Source organism: Vipera ursinii, assembly GCF_947247035.1.
Source record: "Vipera ursinii genome assembly, chromosome: 13".
In the NCBI taxonomy this organism is placed as follows: Eukaryota; Metazoa; Chordata; class Lepidosauria; order Squamata; family Viperidae; genus Vipera; species Vipera ursinii.
This window is the reverse complement of record NC_139526.1, coordinates 16,015,089-16,043,076: the sequence shown is the minus strand read 5'-3', so window position 1 is coordinate 16,043,076 and position 27,988 is coordinate 16,015,089. Positions and strand designations below refer to the sequence as shown.

The window sequence follows — 27,988 nt, the reverse complement described above, 5'->3', positions numbered from 1 at the left end:
ATCTGAAAACATACCTGTTCGAACAAGCCGGCCTGGCCTGAGGGGGGATTGGTGGGGTTTTTTATTATCATTTTATTGGGGTTTTATTAATGTACCTATTGTTTTTATGGGCATGTATTTAATTACTTTTTAATTTTTGTAATTTTGTGTTTTATTCTTGCCCTGTACACCGCCCTGAGTTCTTCGGGAGAAGGGCGGTATAGAAATATTAATAAATTAAATTATTAATAAATCGCAAAATGTAAAGCTGTATTAAGAAACCAAATGGCAACATTCAAAACATCATAAAAACCAAGAGCGTGAATTAAAACCAGCAATTAGTGAAAGCAAAACCAATGAACACATAAAGACTGAGAAACAGCTATCTTCATTAATCATCCATTTGAAACTTCTTATCAAAACCTGTTCTCAGATTACCTTTATATACAACACTACTCTTATTTCATCATAAATCAAGGTATTATAAAAACATACTCAGGATGGCATTTAGATTTGATACCCTCCAAGAATTTCAAGGCCAAGAGAATGGATACCCTGCTATTTGGCTGAGTATCTAGTATCACCTATCGGAAATGGTTTCAATTTACTGTTAATATATTAATAAACTATCCATTTTAAAAATGCTTGCAGAATAAAAGAGCTTTCCCTTTGTTAGACGTGGATCATTCAAGCTACACATCAGCTAGAGCTAGCACATTGCCATTTTGTTATTTAAACGTAACTGCAAAAGTATTAAGTTTCAGGATCTACAGCAATAAATATTATAGGTGGGGATTTTTTTTTTGCAGTGTTCATGTGTGCAAGGAAAATATGAATTTTAGCCTATTCCAGCTTAAAATGTCTCTGTTTATTGAAGTACCTCTTCTTTGGAGAACAAATAGAAATATTCCCATTTTTAATTAATGAAGGCACCATTAATTAAGGCACATTGAGGCACTTATGACTCGGAATAACTCCATCCCGTTGATTCAAGGTGCAGAAGCAGCTGGTCACAGTAGACTGGAGTGCGATGTTTGTGTACAACCCCTTCAATTTCCTTCACCAAGAGATCTGGGCAGAGAAGGCCTCCTTCTTTCAAAGTATCTACGAAATGGAAGTTGCCAGAGTTACGAGAATGGCTTGGGCTTCAGGGCATACAATTTCTCAGAGACAATTTTCGGAACACAAATGAGCCATAATTATTTCACGGGAGGGGGTGCCACTAGGAAGTTGGGAGTGATTTATCGAGTTACATCAAAATGATTAGCTCAGTTTTATCAGGAAAACCAGAGCTTGCCGAACAGCGTAATTACCTAAAACAGCCGATTGGATATTTTGGTCGGGATCGTCCAGGTGAATTAACAACTCTTGGTAGAGAAGCTCAATGTTGGTTTTCAGAAGAGCTTTCGTCTCCGGGTCGTTTACGCACTTGAACCAACTGGTCAAGGCATCAGCAGCTGCCAAGCGGACATCGTGCGAGACGTCATCCAAGCGTTTCAAGAGTTCTGAAAAAAAGAAACTGCAGGGTCATTTCCTGGACTTGACGAGTATGACACTTCTCTGCCAATTTATGCAACGAGGAAATTGCTTCCCACTACAGCAATATCAGGAAATCAAACATCTTTAATAGACCTTCCATTAATTTATCTCGGTTTTAATTCTTTCATTTCCTAAAATTGCCTAGCTTTAAAAAAAACAAACCCCAGAAAAAACAATTATGCAACTGCTATGCTTCTTAGTTGAAAAGCTTTAACAGAATAATTTTCTGTGAAATAATACATCTCCAGGCTATCTATGAATTAGTCACTGCTTTTTCTCATGTGGTCCTTTGTATGTAGGAAATTAAACACCCTAAGTTATCAAATGCTGTGGTGAATGTTGCAAGAAACATTACTTGATATGTTTAGCTTATGACAACATTGTCTCCATTTAGTCTCTCCCTATATTTTGTTACTTCATCTACAATTTAGCAGACCAGAAATGAGGGGGGGGGGAGAAATGTATCTAGAAACTGGAGTGAGTCTAAAGCTGTATTTTTCCAGAGTTGTCAAGTTTGAAAAACAGCCAGGTTCTCATTCTAGGTAAAGGTAAAGGTTCCCCCGCACATGTGTGCTAGTCGTTTCCGACTCTAGGGGCCGGTGCTCATCTCCATTTAAAAGCCGAAGAGCCAGCGCTTGTCCGAGGACGTCTCCGTGGTCATGTGGCTGGCATGACTAGACGCCAAAGGTGCATGGAACGCTGTTACCTTTTCATTTTTACGTGCTTTCAAACTGCTAGGTTGGCAGAAGCTGGGATGAGTAACAGGCGCTCACTCTGTTACATGGCACTTGGGATTCGACCCGCCAAACTGCCGACCTTCTGATCGACAAGCTCAGCATCCTAACCCACTGAGCCACACCGCGTCCCTTTTGGTTCTCATTCTAGGGAAAGGCGAAAACAGCCCTGTAATATACCTGGATAAATTTTGTTGAGTTCAGGCTGTTTTTTGCAATTGTCTAAAAAAGTCCTGACAATTCGGCAAGACATCAGACGGGTCATTTTGGAATCTTCCTCCAGCGTCGCCATGATCTGAGGCATGAGGGCATCTCTGACATTTTGCAACTGTGAAAACAAGAAATCACCAGATTCAGCAAAAGGATCTTTGTGAAGTGATCGGCATTTGGTGTGCGACTTGTTATTCGCTCACGTCAGATCTATTCCAAAGGGAATGCAACAACTCCAGCTAAAAAGTTAGAATTGAGGCAAAAGTTAACCAGGCAGATGGTGAAAGAAGTGCATTCTTTTAGCAGCCCTGTTTTTATTTTTTATTTCTAAATTATGTATTTCTTGTGGACGGGCAAGATGAAGCACCCGTACACAGGTAGTCCTTGACCTATGACCAATCTCTTAAAGAGACCGTTCAAAGTTTCAGGAGACCTACATTGTGGGTCTACCCAGATTCTAAGTTTTGATGGCTGGTCTCATGACCACACTTTGGACATCCTGCAATTGGGCTGTATTTATGACCATCATAAGTTGAGACCATGATGGGTGGGCATTCTCCAATATGGTCATAACTCGGGGACTACCTGTATAAGTTTATAGGTTCTTCCTTGTTTGAACAAACATACAGCGAAAAGTTCCTTATTTCACTGGCAGGGAAGAGATTTGCCACAGATACAGGAAAGTGGAGAAGCATGCTAACTTGTTCCTCATTTTTAATTGGAATTTTATTGCACTGGGTGTCCTGGCTGCTTTTTCCCAACCCCCCCCCCCCTTCTAGTTTGTTTAATAGCTGTAGAAAGTTCAGCTGTGAAATGACAACACAAGGTCAAAAGTATTGCACAGCCCCAAGAGAGGGACTTGCAATTATATTTTTCCGATTGCATCAATCCCATGCTGCGAAGATGATGCCTGAAGCAGAGAGTTTTAAGAACAGTTTGCGGTACTGTGCTCGAATGAGAGACAAAAATAAAATTCCAACTAATAATATTGGAATAAATAGGTAAATAAATTACAGGCAAGACCTGTAGGCACACAGGATTTTTCTGTTTTTTCTCTTTTTCTCAAGCGCTGCCCTTTCTGCATTCTGAACTCCAGGCCGCACTGAATTCTGCAGACTGTGCCTTATTTTGGAAACACAGAAAGCTAATTTCATAAGCATCTTGCTCAGAGAGGTATTTGGGACGGGTGACCCAATGGTTCAAGGTAGCATTCCTTTGTTCTTCCGGGAGATGGCGCTCATGTCCACATTTCTGTGCAATGTCCCACCTCAATCTTGTCTTGCCAACAATTAGCCATCCAATGTTCTACCTGCCGTTTCTCCTGCCTCCCGCCCGTCTATATCCTGCCTGCTTTGTGTTCAAATTGATTCAAAAGTTCTGAGGAAGAAGATGAAAATTTGCACTAATGGAAAAACCAGAAAGCCGTGGATACCTCATGGGGATTCTGTGCCTAATCTTCCCAACGATTTAGTCTGACAGTTAAGTCAATATTACTGTCATGGCTGTAAAGCAGCCACAATATCCAAATCTAAACAGCATCTCTAAGTCCTTCCACAACAGACCACCCAAATCACGAAGGAGACATGCAGAAATTCCCCCTCCGCACGTTTTCTCCTGGAGTTGGAGGAAACGCTTTCAATAATAGCTGCAGGATTTGCAAACCTAATCTCTCTTGGGACTAGGTTTGCAAAAGCACTTGAGGGGTGGCCACAAAGAAGAGGGGGGCGCAAATTTTTTTTTCCAAAGCACCTGTAGGCAGGACAAGAAACAGTGGATGGAAACTAACCAAGGAGGGAAGCAACGCTAAGGAAGTTTAAGGAAAAGGTGGAAGTGACAGGATCAGAAAAAGGAGAGGAGGCGAGGTTGTCATGCAAGAATACACGCTAATTAGAGGGCTAATCCATATGGAAAACTCTGTTTCCATCAGTTCGGTCCCTAGAGGCTAAAACGGACGTTCGGAAACTTGAACTGGCCACAAACAAGGAGTGTATATCAGAGGTGGTGGCCCTTTGAGAGCTGAATGCAATGAAATTTCATTTTCATGTATTCCGATTGGCGTACATTCAAAGTGACAATAAAGTTGTTGTTGTTGTTATTATTATTATTAACTAGAACTAAGGAGAAAATTCCTGAACCACCTGCCTCCAGAAGCTGTGGCTGCTCCAACACTGGATGCTTTTAAGAAGAGCCTAGACAACTATTTATCAGAAATAGTACAGGTCTCCTGTGAGAGCAGGGGGTTGGGCTAGATGACCTCCAAATTATCTTCCAACTCTGTTACTGTTACTTGCCCAATCTTTTTTTTTATAGCCATCAAAAAAAATAAATAAATCAGAGATTCATTTGAAGGGCAAAATGGGATTTGGAGCATGCAGAGGCATGCAAGTAGCTAGCACCTGTTGGGAACACCTTATACCTATGCTTTTCCAACTTGGCAATTTTTAGGATGCGAGGATTTTTAACTTCCAGAATTGCTGGCTGGGGAAAGTCCAGGAGGTCAAATCTTAAATTTGAACAGTTGAAAATCACTGCCTTAATCAAGAAGGATTTTTCCCCCCCTCCCTGGGATTTCAGACCTATGAGGATGGACAGGAAGCTGGCACGTACCCATTTTGGAAACCCCCAGGTGCTCAGAGACTGGGACCCACAAGCCTTAGATTGATTTGAAGATCAATGTCCCTGATTAAGCCTACTTCAGGCCTTTCCAAAGCCTAATGGCAGAACTCTCCAGTTAAGAATCCTACAGGTTGCAGCTTGCCGTTAACTTTTAAAAAACCAGGTTGGACTTTAAGCTTAACCAGGCCATCTCAAAGTTTGCCTGCTGCAAAAACCTTCGAATCAGGATTTCTCAGTAGTCCACGTCTGTTTGGACTCTCCTGTGTTAAAAGATGGTTTTCAGCTCTTTTTGTCTTTTTTAAAAATACTGAAATTTTCAGAGGATTGCATCGGACAAGATGTGTATCAGCCAGCCTAATGGTTGGGAGCTCATTTTGCCAGACGCTGAAGAGCGAGAGCAAGTTGGCTTCTCACTGAACAATGGGATAGAACCAGCTTGAGCCTTTGAAGTTAAAAGGAGATTAGAAGCTTGCGTGGTTTTTTCCCCTCCCCAAACACAAAATGCTCAAATTTCAAACAAACTACTCCCCCAGCCCAAAAACATCTGAAGGTTTCAGACTGGGGCGGGGGTGGGGGGGTGTGAGGAGTTAAGCCGCCATTCTTTTCTTGCAAGCTCATCGCTGACTCCTTTCTACCTCTTGCAGAGGTTGGGTTTTTTTGGGGGGGGGGGGGCAATCCCAGGCTAACCTCTCTTTCCGAAGTACTAGTTTGGCAAGGGTTTAAAAACTATTTTAATTTGATTTCCTCAGCTCACACGTTGCCCAGCTCCTTGCAGATTCCAGAAGGCTTATATCCAACCCTCCCCCCTGACAAAATACGAATTAAAAAGCAGTCACAATAACCTCAAACTTCATCTCAACCCTCTGCCCAGCAGACCCCCTATTCGGCACCTGCTTGAAATGTCACCCCCTGCAAATGAAAAAAGGCTTCTTGGAAGAGCCAGGTTTTAATGGTCCTCTGGAAGAACAGGAGGAAAAGGGTCAAAGTCACAAGCTAGGGAGGGAATGGCTGATCGGATGGAGCTATAAAGCCTGCTGCTGGCCCCTCTCTCTTCCTTTCCAGCCTGATGCTTTTGCAGCAGTTGCTCCCAGCTATGATATTCTAGGTCAGGGATGTCCAACCTTGGCACGTTTAGAGCCCTGTGAACTTTAATCCCCAGAATTCTGGCTGGCCGGGGAATTCTGGGAGTTGAAGTCTGCAAGCCTTCAAAGTCGCCAAGGTTGGACTCTTGTTCTAGATCAGTGACGGCGAACCTTTTAGAGACCAAGTGCCCAAACTACAACCCAAAACCCACTTATGTATCACCGGGTGCTGGGTGGGCGTGGCCCATTGCGTGGGCATGGCTGCGGTGGTAACGGCAAGCCAGTTGGGACTAAAAAGTTCAATCAATCAATTCCAACTTGGCGAGAGCTTTTTTTTTCCCCCGCGAGAAGTTGAAATTGATTGATTGAATCTTTTTTTTTTTTTGCACACGGCAGCGGGGGCCTAAAGCGAAAAGGTTTTATAAAACCCAGCTGAAGGCCTAGGACTGGGGCGACGGTGCGCGTGCCCGCAGAGAGGGCTCTGCGTGCCGCCGGTTCGCCACCACGGTTCTAGATGGCTAGAGTCAACCTGGAACTGCATTAAGAGGAAACCTAGGTAGGGCTGACCCGCACTTCCAGGTGACAGTATTTCTGGGTTTTCACCGCGGCTGATCTGACCTGCCGTTTGTGGAGAAGGCCCCGGGGAGGGGGTGGTGGTGGGGTGTGTGTGCAAAGGAGACTTTACCTCTTCTGCAGAGAGCAGTTTGCTGTAAATCAGAGCCCAGAGGCAAGCCACGGCCGTGGTGCGGATGGCAGCTGCTGTTCTTCCCGCCTGCCACTGGAGATTAGGAGACAGGATGTCTTTTATCACAATCTCAAGGTAGTTACCGAACTGCCTGGAGGCAAAAACAAAGAGCAGCCAAATACGAAAAAGCTTTGTGCAAACGTGCTGGAATGACGGGGAGGATGAAAAGGCACATTTTTTTTAAAACTCGAAAAGAAAAAAAAACGAGAGAGCCCGAACAGGAAGAAGGGTGCGTGAAGAAGAAGTGGGGAGTGGGGGTGGGTGGAGAGCGAACGAAAAGCCTAATTGATGACAGGATATGTTAACAATATTTCATTGCTTCGGATTTCTTTAGGGGAAGGGGAACAAACGGCCTTTCCGCAAAGCGACATTTCAGGAAGAACGGAAACAGGAAGAGACCTCTTCCGTCTCCTCTTCCTGGACCCCTTACTCACAGGTTGAACCCACCCACAGGTTAACCTGAAGGTGCTTCGGTTTAAAAGTATCGGATCCGGAGGGGGGGGCCAAGGGCTGGCTGCAACAAGCCATGCTTTTGAAGGAAGGCAAGGTTATTAACTAGACGGAGCTCAAAGATATGAACTGCTTTGGTTAAAAGTGTCCTGCGATAAAACTGAGGTAGTTCTCTACTTAGGACCCCAGCTGAGCCTAAAGTTTTTGTTGCTAAGCGAAGCATTTGTTCGGTGAATTCCCCCCCCCCATTTTTATGACCTTTCTGGCCACGTAAGTGAATCACTGCAGTCGTTAGGTTAGGAAGAGGGGCCTGAAGTGAATCTGGCTTCCCCAGTGACTTGGCAGAAGGTCACAAAAGAGGGGAATCAGTGACCATCGGGACACTGCGACCGTCGTAAGCAGGAGTCAGTTGCTAAAACACCCGAATTTTGATCACAGGCAACCGCTGTAAGGGTGGGAAAATGGTGGTTAACTTTGTTCACTGCCGTTGCAACTTTGAAAGGTCAGTAAAGGAACAGTTTTAAGTCGAGGACTACCTGTCAACCAGTTTAATTTTTGCTTTGAGCTTGTCCCACATGCTTCTTAAGAGGCGAGCTGGTCTCCCCCACTGCCTCAAAAGCGTCTCTCTCTATATATATAAAAGGCAAAAAATACATTTGCTGCAGGTAAAATTCAGTTCTGACGAACCGACAAAGCTTGCCAAGTTTCCAAGCAGGACATGAATCCCTAAGGGCCACAACTTTTCCAACGTTCCAAGTCAATGAGGACAGGTCTGTTCTTATGGTGCCCTTGGCCTCGGAAGGGACGTCTGGAGAAAGTTCCAAATACGGAGCTAATAAATACAGGGTTTGAACAATATCAATGCTCAACCGACCAAATTAAACTGGATGTTCTTTCTTCCTCTGCCGATGACAACCTTCCCAGTTTCCCAAGACACAAGGTCACTATTCAGATCCTCTCTCCCCATGGGATATTTTCAGCCTTGATCACAGGGAAAAAAAATAAATAAATGCTGAAGTCAATACTCAGACGGTCTCGGAATGATGCAATAAATCTCCTCCTTCTGACAAGAGCTTCTACCAGATGCATTATTTATTCATTATATGGAATATCTCATTTCTGAAAAAGTCACAGGAGTTGCACGTAAATAATTTATAACGCAACTTTCCGCTCTTGAAAGAAGGTCCTTTCAGCATCTCCCCATTTTTTTTTAAACAAAAAACAAAAAACGGCCACCTTGGATTAAACAAGACGGCTTCTCAAAGACCTTCTGGCCCATTTTCATCTTGGAACAAATTTTTTGATCTCGACCGACTTAGGAGCAGATTCTAGGCCTGCCTGCCTGCCTGCCTGCCTGGCGAAATGTTTTTGCTGGTTCTTCTGCAGCCCCAATGTTCTGTGAGTGGCCAGGTTTTGCACTTTGCCAGTAAATTATTGTGATTCAGGGTCAGCCTGTGGGTTCGGCAGTTGGGTCGGATGATTCAGAGGAGGAGGAGGAGGGGTTTGGAGAGCCTGCAGAGGACAGTTCTGAGGCTTCACAGAGCTCTCAGCCAGGCCCCTCCCGTCTGGTTACTACGCAGACCCAGCCGTGTGAGCCTGACAGCGTGGATGAAGATGACCCACAGCTGGTCCTGTTCAAGGACGCCCGACGCAGGAGGCAGTCAATCAGGAGTAAACAGAGGAAGGCAATGGGTCACCTCGGAAGGAGGCAGAGAGAAGCCACGCCTTGAACTGTTTAAAAGGGGAATGTGTGGGAGGGCTGGTTTGCTGAAGGCAACCGTTTGAATAGCTCCTGTTTTAGTGGTTCGTGTTTTGTTTTGCTCATTTTGCTCTGTTTTGTGTAAATAAATTTGGGCTTACTTCCAGCCTTTTGCCTTTTGTAAAGGGGTTGTCCCTGCCTTTTCTGCAGGGCCGGTAGTAGGCTGGAAGAGAACATAAATGAAGTCAGCAACTGACCGTTATGGAAGGCCCTCTTTTGGTAAAGGAGCCCACAGCAAATTCCTATCCTAAATGCGCCGGTTGGCTTATAGACCTGGAGATCCCTATTCTATATGCTCTCCTATTCCAGCAGATGGCATGTAAGAACCAGCCACCAAAAGGAGGACACTTCTACACTCAATGAAATCCCAGCATAAAAGCCAGCCAGTCCAGGATGGCTCTGCTCCCAGGATGACCAACTGGATGCCTCTCATTGTTCTATCTATACAGAGTAACAGAATTGGAAGGGACCTTGGAGGTCTTCTAGTCCAACCCTCTGATCAGGCAGGAGATGCTAGACCATTCCAGACAAGTGGCTGTACAGTCTCTTCTTGAAAGCCTCCAGTGATGGGAGTGCCCACAACTTCTGGAGACCAGCCGTTTGTTCCACTGGTGGACTGTTCTCCCTGTTAGGAAATTTCTCCCACCTTTGGGAATTTCTTCCACGTTTGGTGGAAAACATTGTGGACAAAATAAGAATAGTTATTAGGAGAGTTAGCGTATTTCCTGTACAATATTCCGTTTACGGGACTCCGGGTGGAAGCTTTCTGGACTTCATGGGTTCGGTTTTTCAAGCTTCTGAAAAATATCGCAATCTATTCGGCGCGGATAAACGGTAGCCCTTATGATGCCAGGGGTTGATCAATTTGCAGGCTGTGAAAAGGCATTAATTCATGTTCCTTTTTCTTCGACAGTGTGCAAAACACAAAAATGCACAAAAACAATGTATAAGAATGCCAGTTTTTTTAGCCAGATAGTTACGGAGCGAAGAGGGACAGCGTTTTGCGATCTCCTTGAAGATAAACCACGCAGGCCCGAAACGTTATCAATCCGAGCCCACTTTTCAAAAAGAAGACTACTTTGCTCCATTTATTATTATTTCTGTTCGCCATGTAAAACCTTCCCAGCTGTTTCTTCTTCCAAGTGATTTCAGGCACTGGTTTTGGCTTCAAGGTGGTCTGGGCTAAATGACCCGTGGGTTCTTTCACATTCCCCCCTCCCCCAACCCTAATGGCTTATTTTAATCCCTTAAATAAAATGTGTCAAAACCACAAAAGGGGGGCTTTACAAGAGCCACTCACTGCCCTGCTTTGGAATGTCTCCCGGGAAGGTGAATAACGTTTAAAAAGCGCAATTTTTTAAAAAAAATTGGAAGAACAGTATCTTCTGAAAATGCATTACCCCCCCCACCGAACTCTTTTGTCGTTCCTTGGAGCCAAATCCATCCTATTTCAGATATATCTCCTCTCATTAACCCTAGCCCTACCTCCAGTTGAACTGGTGGCCAGGAAGATATTTCAAAAGATTCCCTGTGCAATAAGATTGCAATGGGGGGGGGAGGTGAGGTGTGTGTGTGGGGGAGAAAGTGTGCCTCATGCAGCGAGGAGATTCAAACCAGGGGTAGTACTCTTCAGCCAGAGCAGATTGAGAGCACCCCGACATGCTTTGATTTCAGCCAAACTCTAGAGAGGAAATGTTTTTGAAAAGAAAAGAAAAAAAATCTCCCTCCAAAGCTGAAAGTTTTATGAGCTCTTTTTCTACATAAAAAGCTCCGCACGATCTCGCAAGCCCCGTTCTAAAAATCATAAACACAAGCTGGGTGGTAAAATCAACATTAAACTGAGGTTTGGACAGTGCCCCCCTGGATGTTTCTACATTTGTACTCTCCTTAGGACAACCCATTCCTTGGGCATAATTTTCGCGTTTCTATCGGGCTGCTTTGTTGCTTTGTTTGTTTCTCAAATTCGGAGGGCCGCTGATCTCGCACAAAGTGACCCGGGCAACGAGGAAATGAAATGCAGCTTCCTTTAACTGGGAACGAACTTAATTTAAATAATCCTGCTAAACTGAGAATTGTTATAACAGCGAAGAGAACCAAATTACCTCTTGGCCTTTAGATGTCAAAGGCAAAATCCAACGGGGCAAAATGTCTAAAGCCACGTTTTGTCCACCTGGCCGGCTTTTAAGATGTGTGGACTTCAATTCCCAGAACAGATGGCTGGGGAATTCTGGGAATTGACGTCCACACGCCTCAAAAGTTGGCCAGGTTGAACAGACCCTGTTGTTCTGAAGGATATGAAAGCCGACTTACCCTTCTGAGTTGACAGTCTTGCCTGGGTTCTGAAGCAATTCGGATAAAATAGAGAACAACTTCAGACGCATCCGAGGGTCCCTGGAAGTGTGAAGGCAAGTTTTAAGAATGGAGATAAAATCCTTCAGAACGTCGGCAATCGCAGGGCCTAGGAAGAGAAAGTGGAAACAAGTGGACTTTGCGACCAAGTGAAATTAACCTCTGAAAGAAGCAATCCTCTGAGAGGGAAGTGGGGTCAATTCCGGCAGTCGAATCTCAGTTGAAGAAGCCGGATTATGGACAGACTTCTGGATGTGCAGCCTTGCTAGGACCGAATAAACTTATGTTGTCCTGTGTTCATCTGGAAGAGAACACAGGTTAGCAAACGGCGGCTGCAAGAATACGCTGGGTACCTCAAACCTTTTCTGGGGTGGCTCCTTCCCTAGGAGAGATAAGATGGCCACCCCTCCCCCCCCCGCTTTGGCACTCTTTCGCAAAGACTCTGAAGATGTGGTTCTGCCAATGGGTCCAGGGGATCCCAGAGGGATCTGGAGCCCATCAAGCGGCTGGTCTGTGAATTGTCACGAGGAGGATTGAGGCTTTCATCTTTGTGAGTCGCCGGGAGTCGTAAGTTGGGCAGCCGAATAAAATTTTCTTAAGTCAGCAGATGAGAAAAACCGGCCGTCCCATCACTTGCTCCATCGATCCCAGGGGCAGACCCGGCCTGCTTCTAATCGTCTCACCTGACTGAGTCGCAATGACATCCAGCTGCAAGAGTTCTGGGGAGTAGCAGGTCCAACGGTCGTGAGACGAGGACAGCCAGTCCATTAGTTGAGGCATGTGCTGCTTGTATAAGCCAGTGATGCTCTGGATGTGCTGGACCTCGGCCAAGGCGTTCATGGCTTCCTCTAGCTGTTGCATGGGGCAGAGAGAGGGAAGAGGAAGGAATGCAGGCAGCCCTCAGCTTACGAGCACAGTTCAGCCCCAATTTTTCTTATTCGTTAAGCCCCATTTTGCCACCTTTCTTTGCCTCAGCTGTGAAGTGAATCACTGCAGTTGCTAAGTTCGACACCTGGCTGTGAAGTGAATCTGGGGTGTCCCCCCCCCTTGACTTTGCTTCTCAGAAGTTGGCAAAAGGGGATCGCTGGACCTGGGGACACAGCAATGGTCGTTAAGTATGTACCAGTTGCCCGATGCATCTGAATTTTGAGCACACAATCAGGGGGATGCCGGGAAGGTCGTAACTGTGAAAAAAAAACGGTCATCTTTTTCCCCCAGTGCCGTTGTAACTCTGATCGATCACAAAACAAACCGTTGTAAGCTGAGGACTGCCTGCAGACGAATCAAGACAAACGTTTGGCCTCTGCGGGGCTTTGGAATGGAAAGACGGCATGTCAACGCTGCTAAGACCGGATATTTTTGCATTGACAACAGATGGAAATGTAGCCATCTTTTTCCCTTTCGCTTTTAAGAGTTAGATGATGCTGGGAGGGGGGGGGATGTGAATGAGAGTCCAGCTAGACATAACAACACTAAACTCAGCGTGAGAATCAAGGTTACTGAGCCCAGAGCTGATAAAAGAATTGGCGAGCTGGAGAGGAAGCCCGCCCTTCAAGCTAATTGGGGAATGTGATTTATGACTGTTAATTGGAGGAGGGAATTGTGCTTTGATACTATGTGCCCAGGGGAGGGAAACAACCTTAATGCTTAGTAAATAGCATGTTGTCTCGGATCGCATTTCACAACAATAATAGTCAATTTCTATCTTATCGTGCTCTACGTAACAGCTTTCCTTGATGTTCTCTTCTTCCCACATTGTTCTCTTTTGCAAACATTAGGTTAATACAGTTCTTAATATTTTAGTAACAAAGAGGTTAAATCTAAACATTTTTCTAACATTTATCCAATTAGTACTAGCATCGATATGGAACTTTTTTTTCTAGTTAGTCCTCTTGGCTGGGAGTTTCTTAAGCAACCACATCAAGAGCCTTGGTGGAGCAGTGGGCTAATGCCTCCTTAAGTAACACCAGCTGCCTGCAATTAGTGCAGGTTCGCATCCCACCAGGCTCAAGGTTGACTCAGCCTTCCATCCTTCCGAGGTAGGTAAAATGAGGACCCAGATTGTTGGGGGCAATAAGCTGACTTTGTAAAAATGCCGCTTGGGGGGGTGTATGAAAGCCCTAATAAGCAGGCATATACATAGAATGAAGGCTACTGCTAAGCTTGTAAGCCGCCCTGAGTCTTCGGAGAAGGGCGGGATATAAATGGAATTAAAATAAAATAAAAATAAAAATCTTGAATGGGAAATAATTTTATAAACTTTATGTATGATTGACTTGCGAGGCCGGTGCGTTGTGCCATTAGCTCACAGGGTGTAATAAGATGGAGGGTTTGTGTCACTGTAAGTTGGGGGGTGGGGGCACGAAGGGAGGCTCAGCCAATCTCAATGTACACAATGGTTGTACTTCATTCATTCATCTTTCTCTGGGTTTCGGGTTGGCACCGTGGGGAAAACACACATTTGCCTCAGCCACAGTCACAACCTGCATATCCACCTGCCCTATCAGATGCTTCTGATGCTCATCAGTGGTTTGGTCCAAAAATTTCCTTTTTTTTGGTGTGTTTCTTTCCGGTGAATACCTATTTGAATGCTTTTAGCAATTTGGGACTTGCCTAATTAGCTTCCTTTTCTTCAAAACACATTTATCCAGGAATCAGGTTTTTTTTTTTTTAAAAAAAAATCAGCATCCCAAGACTAAATGCTTAGATTCTCTTCTTCCTGAACAAGTCTAGGCATCAGGATTCCACAAGTCAAAATACCTTTTTGACCTGTTTTTTTTTTAAAAGGGCATAAAATACTATTCATGTTCACCTGCGTTCAATTTTACAGTTTTTTAAAACCGAAGTTTCAAAATGATTACTCTGAGGGGGGGGTGGGGGAGGAAATTGCTTCTCGGCGGCTGTAAATTTCAGGGCGGTTTATCGTGCCTAGAAGCAACCGGACGGGAAGCCGAATGGCCATTAAACGAAGGAGTGAGTCTGGCAGCAAAGTTTTGTGTAGCCCACCAAAGAGTTCCGTCAAAAGATGGCAGCCTGATTTATTTGGAATTTGACTGGAGAAGAAAGTGAGTTATGGTCGCATGATAGTCATAAAAAAAGAGGAGGGGGGGAACATCCATTATCAGAAGCATCTCAGGTGCGGGCCTCGGATTTTAAAGGAGGCCTCAAACTTTTTAAAGCTCAGCACTGGGGGTGGGAGGTGAAAAGGGCAACCATGGAAGGAAATACTTAAAAGGAAAATATCCTTCTTTCCTGAGATTTGCTCCTGGAAAGAGCCAAGAGCCCACAGAGACTGAAGTAGGATCAAAATGCCAATCTAAACGGCAGCTGATTTGCTTATGGTTTTGTGAGCACGATACAGCTAGACCAGGGGTAGGCAAAGCTGGGAGTTGAAGTCCACGAGTCATAAAAAGAGCCAAGCTTTGCCTACCCGTGGCCTAGAGCAGGGGTAGGCAACCTCGGCTCTTTTATGACTCATGGACTTCAACTCCCAGAATTCCTGAGCCACCTCGGCTGGCTCAGGAATTCTGGGAGTTGAAGTCCATGAGTCATAAAAGAGCCGAGGTTGCCTACCCCTGGCCTAGAGGAATGCCAAAGCTCAGGGGTAAAAGGCACGCGCTGGATGAAGAAAAAGCAAAAACCTAATTCTCTACATGGCATCCCAGTTCCCAAAAATGTTAGACCGTTGCGGACCCTCTACTTTGTATATCTGTGGGTCCTTTTTTTTTAAAAAAAAAATCAAAGTAGCCTCTTGTTAGGCATATGATGATAGCCTACATATTGGGTTGGACATATATAAGCCATGATGGTGTTGCAACTTTAAGAAGGTAATGGATCCATGGGCGTGTGAGGTTGCTCATGGCCATAAGAGGGAGCTAGAAACGTAGATTCTCTCTCTCACTGGATCTCTCTGAATATCTGAATTTGCTGATCGCTCTATTATTGCTTTTTTGCTCTGTATCTGCATAACTGTGTTTTTGACCTCTGGACTGGTAAGAAGACTTTGTGTTAGGATTTGTACTTGGATTGTTATTTTTGTGTCTGACCTGGACTGATTATTTTTGACTGTGCATTTTTGGTTTTACACCACCTTAAAGTAAACTACTTTCAATTTTCACAACTCAGTGTATCTTGTGGTTACTGTGATCTTTTACTGCTCTCAATACCCTTCCTTGTCTGTGCAACTCCTTGGTAGCACAAGGAGACCTCTGCACAACAATACCTAACCCCTCTGCTAATCAATTCTGGAATTATGAAAAGGTACAGATTAATGTCCTAGCTCAGGGGTAGGCAACCTCGGCTCTTTTATGACTCATGGACGTCAACTCCCAGAATTCCTGAGCCAGCATAGCTGGCTCAGGAATTCTGGGAATTGAAGTCCATGAGTCATAAAAGAGCCGAGGTTGCCTATCCCTGTCCTAGCTAGTTCAGACACTGCGACAAGAGAAGGGTTAAAAAGAATGGCACTGGGGGTTATCACCTTTACATGCAAATGTCCAGCGGTTGGTATTGCCATGATGGTCACCAAGACTTTGGTGAGCTGGAGGCTTATTTCTTTGCAGTCTTCCTGGCACAGCTCGGTGAGCGCTTCCACACAGCCAAGCAGCTGCTCCAAATAAAAGACCTACCGAAACGCCAAAAAAAAGAAGCCATTATTTCCAGGCTTCCGGGAAGATGGAAGTGGAATTGCTTTCACTTCCTGCTTTGTTTTGCTTTGGTCAAGGGAACTGGCGTGGGCCATTTCCTGTGGATGTTCTTAGCCAAGAACACCCACTTGCCTCTTCCTCTCCCATCTCCAAAGGAACTTATCAACCGTGTACCTGCCGAGGGGAAAACATCGGCCATACCTATGCAGAGTTCCTCCAGAGGCAAGCGTTACGTTAAGAAAAAAAAGTTTTTCGTTTTTAATGGGCCAAATCCCATCAGATCCTTTAAACCTTGTGAGATGCTGATGTTCCCCCATAAGATTTGGGAACGAGACTGCAACGTCTCCCAAGGTCTGGCGATCTCATCAAATCCAGGAAAGCAAATATTCGTGTCCCAGGATAACGTCGCAAGATCCAATCTGGGCCGGTCAACAGGACCAGAGGCTTAACTCTTCCGAGCTTCTGGATTAACACCAGAGCCCATCTTTCTGGGAACTTCTCCGTATTGGAAACGAGGACGAATCCGAAAGCTTGGAAGAATGAACCTGTCATCCTGGGGACCCGTCCCAGATTGAACCTTGCACGATGCACTTAGACAGCACGTGCACCTGGAGTCAAAGGGGCTAAACTTGGGAGAAGAGGTCTACGGACTGAAAAAGATGCCGATGCGTGTACAGTTCAGGGTTTCGTTGGGGTGTGCGTGTGTGTGTCTCCTCACCTCTTCCGTCCGTTGACTGACTTCAGGGTTGCAGAGCGCGCTGCTAAGGGTCACCAAATGAGGTTGAAGGACCTTGCGGGGGGAGCCCTGGATAACTGCCGCCAGAATCATGAGGTAAGACACCATGGGTGCTCTTTCGAGGTCGGACAGGATTAATTTCAGAGAGACTGCTGGGTTGACAAAGGCTCCAATCAGCTGTGTGGCTTTCAAACACTGTTTAAAAAAAAAACAACAACAACAACACACCACACACAGAGAGAGAAAAAGTGGCCACGTTGTAAGATGCTAAAGAGCAAATGAACTCCACGGAGCTTTTTGTTTAAAAAAAGAAAAACAAAGAATGAATGATGACAACTGTTTTCTTTCCCCCCCCCTCATGCTTCAGAAATTGCCTGGCAGGCCTTCGGCTCCATCCCTCGTTCACGATTATATGCACAAGGAGAGGATTTCATTCAGGTGTAGCCGCCAGAAAGCCCCAAAGAAGCACTCCTGTGTCTTCTTTCAGCGCAGCCTCTCCAACTTTCCCCTCGGATGAACGGAAGCGCTATAGGGAGTCCTCGATATACAACGGTTCATTTTGTGACCATTCGAAGTTACAAAAAAAATGACTTAGGACCGTTTTTGACACTTCACAGCCCGGCGGTCGCGTGATCAAAATTCAGAGGCTCGACCGCTGACTCGTATATATGACCGTTGCGGTGCCCCGGGGTCGTGTGATCCCCTTTTGCGACCTTCTGACAAGGAAAGTCAATGGGGGAGGTGGGGGGGGGAGAAAGCCAGTCCATTGAAGAACCGTGTTACTAACTTAACAACTGCAGCGATTCGCTTAAGGCCGTAAAATGGGGCAAAACTCACTTCACAAGTGTCTCGCTTGGCAACAGCCATTTGGAGGTCAGTTGTGGTCGTAGCTCGAGGGCTACCTCTAGTTCCTACCTGGAGACGCTTCGGGATTAAACAAACAGAGAATATAGAACTCAGCGCTTGAAACTTTGGCCTCTTGCTACTTGTAACGGTCAAAAGATGCCGCCAAGGATGGACCCCCCGTGATGTAATTCTGCTGACAGATACGCTATCTGGGCAAAACTAGGTTTTGCTTGCTACGTTTGTTGCAAACAACAAAAGGACAGACAAGGAAGCATGGAAGCCAAAAGATTCTGAATCTTCATCAGGGCTACGGCCAGGGGGAGGCATGCCTTATTTCTGTGGGAGGATTATAGGCAGAGAAGGGGAAAGAGATAGTATGCTGAAATTAACTAGAAAGGTTGCGAACCACGCATAACTTGCAAATGGAATTTATCCCTCAAAGGCATTCTACATTTTAAGCTCCTGCTTATGATTTTAAAGAGGCTCTTAATAATCCACCTTGGCCAGAGCCACAGGTGAAGCACAATCTGTACAATCCCATCACTGATCGGTACAATAATCAAATAGAAACACACTTTGCTTAACGGTACCGTGTGACGTTTGACCCAGATGGGTTGATTAACAAAATTAACGGCCTGGTGGATCAGGGCCCCCCCCCCATACATACATTCTAAAAGCAAGCGGGGGGAGGGAGAGGGGGAAGGGGGCATCGTGGAATTTGGACCCAAAAGATTTTATCATCAGTCATGAGCCTCCTTGACATGTGATGTGGAAAAAAAATATATCTGAAAACTTTCAGAAAAAGAGTCGATTCCACACTTTTTTGGCCCTCCTTCTGTGCATGTTGAATAAAATTAATAGTCAAAGCTCAAATCAAATCGCAATGCGTACTATAATCAGTGTTAATTGTCATGTTGGACTGGTTAACTGGGAAATGTACTTTCACATTGCCCAGTGATGGCTGAGAGAAAGTTACTGGTGATTGGCCCAGTTGGCTTTCATACCTAAAGCGGGACTAGAACTCACCGTCTCCTGGTGATTGGTCTAAAGTCAGCCAACTAGTTTTCATCTCTAAGGCGGGACTAGAATTCACTGTCTCCTGGTGACTGGCCCAAAGTCACCTAGGCTTTCATGCCTAAGGCGGGACTAGCGCACAACATCTCCTAGTGATTGGCCCAAAGTCATTCAGCTGGATTTCACGCTTAAGGTAGGACTAGAACTCACCATCTCCTAGTGAATGGCCCAAAACCATCCAGCAGGTTTTCATGCCTCTGACAAGAACTCACAGTCTCCTGATTTCTCACCTGGTGCCTTAACCTCTGAGACCATGGTGACCTAACCCTAAGTGGAATCTTCCTCCAATGCGATTTTCCCATGTATTTTACCAGGAAACATAGGATAGGGCAGCCTAGAAAAGTCAGTGCCCTCCTAACCATACCCAAGCGCTCCGAGTTTGTTGGCGATGTCCATTTTGCTCTCCGAGTTCATGGTGGCGTAACCCTAACCCTAAGTGGAATTTTCCTCCAATGGGATTTTCCCATGTATTTTACCAGGAAACATAGATAGGGCAGCCTAGAAAAGTCAGTGCCCTCCTAACTGTACCCAAGTATTCCGAGTTTGTTGGCAATGTCCATTTTGCTCTCCAAGTTTATGATGGCGTAACCCTAACCCTAGATCAAATATTCTTGCTCTGTTAACTTTAGGGTAGCAAAGCATCTTTTCCCCAGTAGAGTTTGGAAAGGAGCTACACTTACATTGCTAACCACGCTACTTTCCTCATCGGAGCACACGCGGTACAACGTCCGCAGGAGGAGTTCCATGTGTTGAGTGATGTGATCCTCCGCATGCTGTAACAATATAAACAGGAGCTGGGATGCCTTGACTCGGGTGCCTTTGACCCAGTCGGTGATATCGTGGCAGAGGCCAGGAAGGATTTTGAAGATGTTTCTGGTTACCAGCTCTCGACATCCCAGGTTCGGACGAGTTACTAGGTGGGGGGGGGGAAGAAAGGATGAAAGAATTCAGGGAGAGGCAGGGAAAAAAAAGTCTCAAACTCTTCTAATATTCTGAGTTTTAAATCTGAACAGGAGGGAGATACCTGGGTAACCAGTAGGAAGGCTTGGGGATATTCCATGCCAACGAATTCCTGCCCCCCCAAAATTCACCCCAAAGTGTAGATACCAGTTTTGCAGTTTCTTGTCTTGTTTTTATTGACCCAAGGATGAAACATACTGTTTTACCCGTTGAAAACTGTTACACAAGGACTTTCATTGATTACTACATCTGAAGTTTTTATGGTTCTGTCTCTCTCCCTCGCATTTCATCAAACATTTTATTTCTTTATTCATTTCTCTTACAGACACACACGAGCGTGGCGATGCGTGAAAAGGTACTAGCAAAGTTACTAGCAGCGCTTTTGGGGAAAAAAAACGACGACGTTGCTCGGAGAAAGAAGATGATCTAAGGAAGCGGGGTGGGGGGGGTGGGAAGCATCTCAGGGTCTCTTCTGGGATTCTCTGCTTGTGTGGCTAACACGTTATTTGAACAAAGCAAAAGTTAAGACAGGATGCAAAAAAACCAACAACCAAACCCCCCACCCCAACGACGCAGGAGTGTTTGTGAAGCATCTACTTTAAAAGGGAAGAATTTTCAAAAAAGTACTGTGAGGTATGACTTCTTTTTGTCATGGAAGAAAAGCATTTGGGATTATAGAAACTTGACAGCCGGCAACAAAGAGGTCAAAGGCAAAAATCTGGCTGAGAAAATGAATGGCGTCCCTTTTGACCAGAGGCGCTGTTTCCCCCCCCCCCCACACACACACACCTGCCCCAAACAATTTTGACTGGCCCTTTTCAACAGTTCCCTTCATTCCTAATGCGCAAATGAAGCTATTTCATGGCATATCTTGGCTGCTGTCAAAAGCTTCTCTCTCTCTCTCTCTCTCTCTCTCTCCACCTTTCCTTAACTTGTCGGCACCCACAGCCCGAGGCGGTGAATTTTTTTCCCCCCTTTCCCCTCCCCTTTTCCCCCCCTATAGAAAGTCAGTCTATTGTTAAGAGTGGCTTTGAGCTCTTTCTCTCCTTCTCCCACTGACCTGCAATCTCTGTCAAACAGAGATCAAAGAACAAAAGAAAGAGAGCAGTGTCAGGTTCATTCTCTTGCAGCTAGAAGAGCTGGGGTGAAAAGAGAATCCTGGGTGGAAAAGCCAGGACGGGGCAAGGAAACTTGACAGGTGTGCCTTTTAGAGGTAAAAAAAAAAAAGAGGAGTTTGCTCTTTCCCAAAACCATTAAACAAACAGCAGATGGATTAGAAAATATGTCATTTACGGACAAAACGTTGGCCATCAAGGTGGACCCGAAGGGCAGAAAAAGTAGCCCAAAGGACATCAAGTTAAACTGTATCTGGCTCTCAATGTGCACTTCAAATGATTTTTGGGTTTTTTTGGGGTGGGTGGGTGGGCTGGCACCCAAACAAGTAAAAATGGAAGGCGAATGGTTTTTTGTTTTTTTTGTTTTAATATGGGTAAAGCCGATTGCTTTCAAGCATTGGACTTTTAAGCTTCGCTTCTGAACTTCAAAGCCACAAATGAGATTCTAAGTGAAACCCAAACACGCTCTGGCATCCAACTCTGGGCATCTTCTGGCTGCAGGAGAAGATCTGTGAAATGGAAGCCTAATCCCCCTCACCCACCCACCCTTAGAGGCTTTTATCTTTCTCCAGTTACTTCAAAAAAAAGAAAAGAAAAGAAATGTCCGTTTTCCAACTCGGTCTGGGATGAAAAGTGTTAAGGACACGAACAGCAGCAGAAATATAAAAAACTGGATTTAAAAGATCTTGAAAGTAGAAGACCACAATATTGTCCCAGTGTTAGGATTCGGCTTCTCAATGAACTCTGCGGGCCCTTGGTCCATTCACACAGCCTTACCGGGTACCGCCGGTAAGATTGCCGGCAGACAATACCCAGGGGGAGGGCCTTCTCTGTGGGTGCCCCGGCCCTTTGGAACCAGCTGCCTGTAGAGCTTAGGACTGCCCCTGACCTCGGTTCATTCCGCCGGGACCTGAAGACCTGGCTCTTTGAGCTTTCTGGCCTGGACTGAGGGTATTAATTGGGGTTTTAACTGGTTTTTAACTAGGTTTTTTATATTCAAGGTTTAATATAATCATTTTAATTGTTTTAACTTTTGTAATTGTAGTATTGTTTCTTTTTAAAAAAACCTTGTGAACCGCCCTGAGTCCTACGGGAGAAGGGCGGTATATAAGTCTAATAAGCTAAACTAAAGCAGCGCACGGACTGAGAATGAAGTGTGGCGAGATTTGTTTTGGCGTCTATAAAAACCGCTTCGGGGATTTCTGCAGCATTTAAATCAATGAAATTTCAGGCAACATTAAGTAATTAATTAAAATTAAGTAACACCAGCTGCCTGCCGTTAGTGCAGGTTCGCATCCCACCAGGCTCAAGGTTGACTCAGCCTTCCATCCTTCCCAGGTAGGTAAAATGAGGACCCAGATTGTTGGGGGCAATAAGCTGACTTTGTAATAATGCCGCTTGTGGGGTGTGTGTGAAAGCCCTAATAAGCAGGCATATACATAGAATGAAGGCTATTGCTAAGCACATTGGTTTGTGCTTCTTAGATTGTAAGCCGCCCTGAGTCTTCGGAGAAGGGCGGGATATAAATGGGATTAAAATAAAAAAATAAAAATCCTTCGGTGCATGCTGTGGCATTCCCTCATGTTATTCTCACCCTTGGAGAACCCCCGTCTACTCTGACAGTTTCTCTAGCTATTCAGGAAAGGCGAGGTGTGGGGGGAGTAGGGAAGCAGCAGAGAGAAGGACCCTTTTTTTTCAGAACATGGAATATTCTAATGTGTCTTTAATTTACCACACTGGATTAACTTTTTGATGGGAAATTTTATTGATGGATCCCGAATATTTTCTCAACTTGGGAAAACCATGCAAATAAACTTAAGTCTGGGCATCTGGAACATGTCCAAGATTAGAAGTGGTTTATGGGTACTACTGGAAAGATATAGTGGTCAATAGCTAACCAGGTCTGATAGCCTGGCATCAGCAGAAGGACGGGAGGTATAGAGATACCTACCTACTCAAGCTCTGCTCTGTTCCCAAGTTCAGTAAGTTAAGCAAAATTATAAGGGAATAAGCTTATATATATTGCAGTGACCACAACAACAAGATTATTTCACATTTAAGTCTTGCACTCTGGCCCATCTGACACAAAATTTACCAGGTCAAATCCTAAAAGGCCACAGAATTAGCTGCTACCATTTTTTTTAAAAAAAACTGGGGAGATAATCTAAATATGTCATTATTTCACATTTAAGTCTTACACTCGGGCCCATTTGCCAAAAAAGCTGTCCACCACAGAAGAGTTATCCACCACATCTTTAAAAAATTTAACGTAGAGAACAAGAACCGCATCAGAAAACAATCTGAAACTCTTAAGAGAAGGGGTGTAAATTTACTAGGTCAAATTCTAAAAGGCCACATAAATTAGCTGTTGACTTTAAAAAAAAAACACTGGAGATGTAATCCAAAAATGTCACAATGCTTCTAAATCAGACCAATCCTAGTGTAAATAATAAACAGATTGAAAAGTAGCAGGTCATAGCAGGACTTCTTCCTCAACAAATAGCAAAATGTTAATCTGCTGATCAATCCACCAGTAACCTGTGGGGCTTCTGGTTAGGAGCTGCGGCAATTACAGTATTTTAGAAAGTGCATTACATGAAGAAAAAAAAATCCTGCTCAGTTAGGCAGATTTTAGAATAAACTTAAGCAAACTGACAGGGCTATCTTAAGGAAACCATTGTTCATTGGGGAGCAGAATAAGAAATCCAAAAGGTCCTTCTGTTTGTATCTTACTTTATATTTTCCCTTGAAAGTATTCCGTATGCCTTGTTTTTAAAAGTTATACATTAAAACCTCAGGGAAGTAATTTGCAAAAAAAAAAATCAATTTGCAGTGTGAGCATTTTACACTGTACTCACATCCTGGTGGATAATAAGAAGGCTCAGCATAAAAGTCAAGTTTATCCTTAATATCTTCTTCATTTTCTTTTTCCCACTGCAACCCCACTTTCTTCCAGTAAGTTAAAGCCAGCTCCCTAAACACAAAAGGAAATAATCACAAATATTGTTGAGTCTACGCAACATTACAGATGCTTAAAAATCAGTTGTTGTGAGAAACTAAATCTGCAACGTTTTTGTTTTCAAGAACCCACTCCTTGGAGGTGATGCCTGACTATAGCTGCTCCCAATTGGGCTTTTAAGTCAGAGACTACATGTATACAAGAATGCTTCTTCACAACTGCACAGAGTTTTTGATGGTATGGAAGTTTCCATATGGCAATGTTTCTTTTTGTTGATGTTGGGTAGACTAGGCTGAAAAGTATTTATTCTTTGCTTCAATGTAAGAGCTCTAGCATCTGCATACAAGTTTAATTTCACATACATGATATCAGCCAGTCTGTTCATGCTAAGAATTCTGGAAGCTGCTATCCCAAGACATCCAGAAAACAGCTGGGATAGAGGTATCTTTGCAGATACAACAGGGCAATCCAATGCTTTTTTTTTAAACAAGTGTGCAATGTGACCCATTTTAAAAAGGGGTGGAAATTCAATTGCCCAATCACGCTTGGCACTCTGACGTCACTGACCATCCCCACAGATGGCCCTGCTAGCGTAAAATAGACAGTCTGAATTTGACTTACTTATTCTCATGCATTTCATCCGTCAGGCCGCTGAGTAAGAGAGGGATTAATTTATGAAAATAGGAATAGCGATCCCGCAGGTGCAACAGCCATTCCCCGACGACGCTGATAACAGCCTCTCTGACCTGAAAGACGGGGGGGGGGGGGGGCTGTATCATGCATTTTGCAATTCCATCCAAATCAAATGATTTTGTAGCAAGGCACCGAGTTTACAAAAACTCGTGAATTAAGCCCTGACCAAACGTTACCTGTGGAATGTCATCAAAACATCGCTGGGCAAGGTGAGACAGCACATCATCCAGCGATTTCACGTTGCCAAATTGGATCACGGATCCTGTGGCGTGAATGACAGCAACACGGACCTTGTAGTGTTGATGGGAAATGGCCTGCATTAAGGGACTGATCAAGCTTTCCGACTGCAGGTGAAAATGATCTGGAAGGCAGAAATGGGGTTTTTTTTGGTGACTAGAAATGGTACAGAACAGCCACCTCAATGCAAGGGTAGGGGGAAAGTAGCTGCTATTATTACTTTAGGATTTGTTCTAAGCCAGACAGTACTTGGTTCCAACACTGGCCCAAGACTGATACCAAAGACTTAAAACAAGGGTGACCTTAAACTGCTTTAAATCTGCATTACTTTGGCAGAACCGGTAGCTAATTTTTTGTTGCCCAGGCCCAGAATGGACTTCCGTAAGCGGCATCCACACAGAGAACTGGTTGTTCACATATTTGAATCCCACCACTGGGTACATGTGGTATGTGAATGCATACAGTATATGTGATACCCTTTTTTACACACACACACACACACACACACACACACACACACACAACTTGCTCAATAGTGAGGGAGGTAGCATACAAATTTAATAAACAATATTGACCCACACATACAATGTTTCTATGGGCCAACATATGTAAAACATTATCTATGTCTGTCTCTCATCTATTCATCATCTCTCTTATCTATCTATCCATTCATCCAACCAACCAACCAAAGCAAACCAACCTTGGCATCTTTTAAGACTTGTGGACTTCAGGTGCCACCATTCCCTGGCCAGCCAAAGAATTCTGGGGAAATGGAAGTCCACAAGCCTTAAAAAGATTCCAACTTTGAACACTTTGAACACTTAACTCTTTCATTCCTGTTTTGGCCTATCTTCAAGGCTTATCAGCAGGATATAGTCAACTATGACAGCTCATTATTTGTGCAAATTATTCAAGTTGCTAATAAAGAATTTTGGGAGGCTGAGATGGCCATTTCGAACTCTTTATGTTCTCATCAGTCAGTCATACCCTTTATCTGAGATTCGAACCTGGGCTGATTGTATCTTAGGCAGTTGTTTTTAACTTGCTGAGCCACAGGTTCTTTCTCACTTTTTATTAGCTAGAAGGCAAGGCAAATATATGTTAAGTATTTGTCAAGGCTTTTTGAAAGCACCTTGCTAATTAACTCTTTCATTCCTGTTTTGGCCTATCTTCAAGGCTTATCCACAGGATATAGTCAACTATATCTATATATATGTGTGTGTGTGTGTGTGTGTTTTCTGAGGTTTTCGCGGGTGTTTGTATGTGGATCTTTGGTCATTCGGGTTTTTTCCCCGCGTAGAGTTGAAGGTGTAGGAGCAACGTTTCGACGGAATCCCATCCGTCAAAACGTTGCTCCTACACCTTCAACTCTACACGGGAAAAAACCCAAATGACCAAAGATATATATATATATATATATATACAGTATACGTATAAAAATAAATCTCCTCCCCTCCCCTGTCTCTCTCTCTCTCACACACACATACACAAACACACACATAAACACACAGAGACACATTGATGGCGGGATAAAAAGCCCATCGGAATAACAATCTCTAGAGAAAGCCTGCCATCTCAACTCCCAACTCCCTTATTCTCCCCAAAACTCCCTCAGGGCCCCCTCCGCTCCCATGCTCCGCCGCCGGGCCCCGGGTGCGAGAGGTGCGGCGGCGGCGGCGGGGCCCACCTGGCAGGGCGGCGGCGGCGGCTTGGCAGGCCTGGCAGGCCTGGCGCTTGGCGGGCGGGAAGGGGTCGAGCAGGGCGGCGCGCAGGACGGCCACGGCCTCGGGCAGGAAGGGCGCCAGGGCGGGCCGGTGGCAGCGGCGGAGCAGCTGGGTGAGCAGCTGGAGCAGCCCGAGGCGCAGCTCCTCGCAGGGCTCGCCGGGGCCCTGGGGCAGCCCGAGGCGCTGGGCCAGCGCCGGCATCAGCACGGGCAGCGCCTCGGCCGGCTGCGCGCCCTGGCCCAGCCCCAGCGCCAGCAGCTCCAGCGCCAGCTCGCGGCACCGCTCGGCCGGGTCGCCCACCAGGCAGCGCGTCAGTGGCCGCAGCAGGGCCGGCCCGAAGACCTCGCGCACCGCCGCCGCCGGACCTTCCGCCACCAAGGCCTGCAGCGAGCCCAGCGCCCGCAGCCGCGCCGCCCGGGACTCCTCCTGCAGCCCGGCCAGGTGCCGCGACACCGCCGGGCCGAGCTCGGTCGCCACCGGGCCGCGGCCCTCTTCGCCCGCCTCGGCCATGCTGCGGGGAAGGCACGCCGTTGCTAGGCCGCCGGGCCGTTGCTAGGGCCCCGCGCGGCGTTTTTGCGGCAGGCGCCGCGCTTGGCGGCCGCGCTTGACGGCCGCGCCGGAAGGCCGGGCGAGCTTCTGCCTCAGGCTTCCACGGGCGGGGGGACTTCAACTCCCAGAATTCTCTGCGAGATGACCATTTTTATTTTTATTTTTAATATAGATAGATAGATAGATAGATAGATAGATAGATAGATAGATAGATAGATAGATAGATAGATAGATAGATAGATAGATAGATAGATAGATAGATAGATAGATACATAGATACATAGATACATAGATACATAGATACATAGATAGATATAGATATAGATATAGATAGATATAGATAGATATAGATAGATAGATAGATAGATAGATAGATAGATAGATAGATAGATAGATAGATAGATAGATAGATATGAGAAAGAGACAATATAGGTAGATGATAGATAGATAGATAGATAGATAGATAGATAGATAGATAGATATAGATATAGATATAGATAGATAGATAGATAGATAGATAGATAGATAGATAGATAGATAGATAGATAGATAGATAGATAGATAGATAGATAGATAGATAGATATCCAGGACTACCTGCATACATTTCTATCCCCGTTGGTAATTTTTGAAGAATTTGCTCCTCGGTTTTGCTTGCAACAAGACAAATTAAAAAAAGGTAAAGTAAAACGAAACAAAGTAAAATTAAAAAAAAAAAAGATAAAGCAGCTTAATTTAACAGGCTGTGTTCAAATCCATTGTGCAAGACATCACCGAATTCCCAACATTGTTTGCAAAAAAAAGCCTCCTTTCACCCTGCTTTTGTGTGGTGTTGGAATGGCATTTTTTCTTAAAAAAAAAAAAAGAATTAGCACGCTGTCCATGTTGAGTGACTCTTGTTTATGGATTGCAAATGTATCCATTGGCGTATCTAATGTTGTAAAATACCCATTTTTTTTCAAAAGAACTTTGACAATGATACAGTATT

General features: G+C 44.9%; 1 protein-coding gene across 1 annotated transcript; it reads right to left on the bottom strand.

Annotated features, from left to right (window-relative positions):
* Nucleotides 1-237: 237 nt before the first annotated feature.
* On the bottom strand, nt 238-26,963 carry DNAAF5 (dynein axonemal assembly factor 5; the record flags this gene model as incomplete). Its single annotated transcript, XM_083372623.1, has 13 exons — nt 238-1,083; nt 1,293-1,484; nt 2,433-2,580; nt 6,846-6,996; nt 11,425-11,572; nt 12,147-12,315; nt 15,944-16,087; nt 16,828-17,040; nt 19,446-19,678; nt 23,699-23,814; nt 24,421-24,545; nt 24,669-24,853; nt 26,417-26,963. The coding sequence occupies 13 exons, from the start codon at nt 26,961-26,963 to the stop codon at nt 938-940; spliced, it is 2,517 nt and encodes an 838-aa protein (XP_083228749.1). The 3' UTR covers nt 238-937.
* Nucleotides 26,964-27,988: the final 1,025 nt, after the last annotated feature.